Source organism: Populus alba, chromosome 16 (assembly GCF_005239225.2).
Source record: "Populus alba chromosome 16, ASM523922v2, whole genome shotgun sequence".
In the NCBI taxonomy this organism is placed as follows: domain Eukaryota; kingdom Viridiplantae; phylum Streptophyta; class Magnoliopsida; order Malpighiales; family Salicaceae; genus Populus; species Populus alba.
Genome location: NC_133299.1, coordinates 12,945,292 through 12,948,651, shown reverse-complemented (window position 1 = coordinate 12,948,651; position 3,360 = coordinate 12,945,292). Strand labels below are relative to the sequence as shown.

The following is a 3,360-nucleotide window of genomic DNA, read 5'->3' as shown; positions in this document are numbered from 1 at the left end:
AGTTTGCTCTAAACATTTTTGGTTACCAAATTCTCATTTTCTTTACCTTAATAAATAAATAAATAAGATCACAGCAATAACAGAGATCTATAACACAGCTCACAATTCTAAGGCAATCTAACCTCAAAATGGACTTTTCTTTGGACTAAGCAAGAAATTGTATCATGGAATCAACAAATGAAATAATATCTACAAAAAATCATTTCTTTGGAATTGCTTCACTCACAAAGCAAAAAGGATTGAATGCCCCAACTTGTCGAACAATTGAATTGAGTTTTCTAAATCGTGAATTTAAAACAAATGGTATTCTTAATGCACATGTCCAGAACAATTATCACCACTAATTTAACTCCAAAAAACAGATTCATGGAAATTCATAAAATCATGAAACAAGTCAAAAAAGAACTCGAGAAGCAGATTAACATACGAAATGGCAACATGCAATTAGCAGATTCTTACAAACTAATTTAACAAGAAGAAAGATTTTAGCAATTACAAAGTTGAAGAAATCAACAAAACGGGAAAAAAAGAAAAAGAAACAATAACCAAATAACGCGTAATGCAATCCATATTAACCAAGCGACTCATCAATTTCAATCTTGACAACCTCATCATCAACAGACTTATCTATCTTAGGTGGAACAGCAGGAACTGGTATTCTTGGTGGTCCTCTCCCTTTCTTCTTATCCCTAGGCCTCGCCTGCATAACATTCACAACCAACACCACATTGCATATCAATGCTTAATCAAACAAAATTTAACAAAAATCACAAAATCAAAATGTACCCACGTTTCCAAATGAGTGGTTGAATCTTTTCCCTCTTTCAGTCTTCCTGTCCCCTCTTCCACAGTACACTGAAAAAAGCAACAGTTAAATACAAAAACAAAACCAAGATTAGACAAGAAAATACATGAAGAAGTTTTTTAGTTACCAAATGGAACTGAAGTGCTGGCGGTGGAGAGTGGAAGTGAAGAGGTTGAATGGAAAAGAGAGATTTGGGATTGAGAATAAGAAAGGCGAGAGCCAAAGTTGAGAGCTTGAGGGGTCATAGGGAGAGCACCCACCATGAGTGAAGCCATGAGTAAGCTTAAGGATAAGGTATTTTTTTGTTCATGGGTTTCCACCCTCTGGTCTCTTCCCTGTTTTATATAGCTTGGATAGAGTGGCTATGGGCTTTTCCAATTGTGTTAAGGCTATGAACTTCATCAGTTTAGAATAGACAATCAACTTCAAGGGCCTAAGAGAGTTCAAATGATTGATGGCAGGGCCTGAGATTAATTTGGAGACTTGTCTGGGCCTAACAAACAAAGACAATTCGAAATGCAAAACTGCCGAAGCTAATTAGATGGCATCTAGATTATTAAACCCCCTTACATTTGTTGTGATACATTTGTTGTTGCTCGGGTTAAATTTTTTTTGAATATAAAAATATATTTAGATATTATTAATATTTTTTTTAATAAAAAAAATTAAATTATATGAGGTTGATTTGATATGACTCAATTGACTTTGGATCCAAAAACAACTCAAATAATCCATTTGAATAGACAATTCCAAATGCAAAAATGCCGAAGCTGATTAGATGGCATCTAGATTATTAAACCGCCATATATTTTTTGTGATGCATTTTTTTGTTGCTTGGGTTAAATTTTTCTTGAATATAAAAATATATTTAGATATTAAATTTAATATTTTTTTAATAAAAAAAATTAAATTATATGGAGTTGATTTGATATGACTCAATTGACTTTGGATCCAAAAACAACTCAAATAATCCATTTGAATAAAAAAAATATCTCAAGTTGATATTTTTTTTTAATATTAAAATAAAAACAAAAGTAAATTGACTTGACTCAATCCAGGTTAACATGTTAAATTTATAACTCGGATTAAGAGATTATGATAATTCTATGGAAAACAAATAAAATAAATTATGAATTTTTATTCTCAGTCAACTCAATATTAAAAGATAAAATTAAAAAAGAATCAATTACAAAAATATCCTAAAAAATATATGAGTTAACTCGTCAAATCTTCAACTTAGATCATAAGACTAAGATAATCCTATAAAAAAAACAAATCGAAACAAATTACAAAGTCTAATTCTAAATCATTTCAATGTTGAAGGATGAGATTAATTATTAATCTATTTAACCCATAACCTAAATCATGAGACTGAAATAACCTTATACGAATTTTTTTTTAAAATGAGTTGATTTAGCCCGATTTAACTTGTAAAATTCACAACTCTAGTTATGAGACTGAGATAACCCTATAAAGAGCAAACCAAAATAAATTTTGAAGCTCAATTCTCAATCAACCCTATCGAATCCAATGTTAAATGATAAAATTTGTAAGAAATTTTTTAAAAAAAATAACCCAAAAAATGAGCTAAGTCAACCCGAGTTAACCAGTCAACACAATATTTTCGAGTCATGAGACCGAGATGACCTAATAAAAAGCAAACCAAAATAAATCATGAAACCTAATTCTTAATCAAATGTAATATTAAATGATGAAATTAAGAGAAACTGAGTCAATTGGGTTTACCAACCTGCGATCTAGGTCATGAGATGGGAACAACCCAATAAAAAAAAAACTATTGTTGAAGGACTCGTGAACTAGGTCATGAGACTGAGATAACTTTTTTAAAAAAATAAAGAAAATGACCCGATTTAACCGATGTTAAAATGTCAAATCCAACAACCCTGATTATGAGACCAAAATATCACAATATAAAGAAAATCAATACAAATTATAAAAGTTTAATTTCCAACTAACTTAATGTTGAATAATAAAATTGAAAAAAAAAATTAATTAAAAAAGGACACAAAAAATAACCCAAGTCAACTCAAGTTAACTTATTAAGTATTATTTCCTGATATTAAGTCAGAATAACTTAATCGAAAGCAAATAAAATAAATCATAAAATTTGATTCTCAATTAACTCGGTACTATAAGATGGAATAAAAAAAAACACTCTAGTAAACCATGATAACCCGCCAAATTTGTAATTTATGTTGTGAAAGTAGAGTAACATTTTTTTTAAAAAAAATTAATATTAAATAATAAAATTAAAAAAAATAAGAAAAATCAAAAGAAAAACAGGTAAAAAAAAAAAGAAAAAAACAAGCACTATAGTACTTTAATTTTTTTAGTTGATTTTTGTGGGGTTTAAGCTATTGGGCTTGGGTTCATAATGAACTTGACATGGTAACATAGATAATTTGTTGGTTAGGTTCTGTACTTGTTTTAGTTTAAGAAGGCAAGCCCTTGAAAATAGATACTTGTGCATAAACAAAGACACTTTTCAATGTCGTCCGTTTGCGAGTTAGCTAGTGAAGGTAATTAGTATTGGG

The 3,360-nt window shown here is 29.5% G+C and overlaps 1 protein-coding gene across 1 annotated transcript; it reads right to left on the bottom strand.

The window, feature by feature from the left end:
- Positions 1-397: 397 nt before the first annotated feature.
- On the bottom strand, positions 398-1,132 carry LOC118037448 (small ribosomal subunit protein bTHXc). Its single transcript, XM_035043427.2, has 3 exons — positions 933-1,132; positions 791-855; positions 398-700 (listed from the first exon to the last, which is right to left on the bottom strand). The coding sequence occupies exons 1-3, from the start codon at positions 1,078-1,080 to the stop codon at positions 572-574; spliced, it is 342 nt and encodes a 113-aa protein (XP_034899318.1). The 5' UTR covers positions 1,081-1,132; the 3' UTR covers positions 398-571.
- Positions 1,133-3,360: the final 2,228 nt, after the last annotated feature.

Bases quoted from the DNA above. Each gene is read 5' to 3' on its own strand.
- LOC118037448 (XM_035043427.2), bottom strand. From the start codon at position 1,080: ATGGCTTCACTCATGGTGGGTGCTCTCCCTATGACCCCTCAAGCTCTC. The intron at 856-932 runs GTAACTAAAAAA...TGCTTTTTTCAG, and splicing joins CAGCACTTCAGTTCCATTTG to TGTACTGTGGAAGAGGGGAC. The intron at 701-790 runs GTGGGTACATTT...AATGTTATGCAG, and splicing joins TCAACCACTCATTTGGAAAC to GCGAGGCCTAGGGATAAGAA.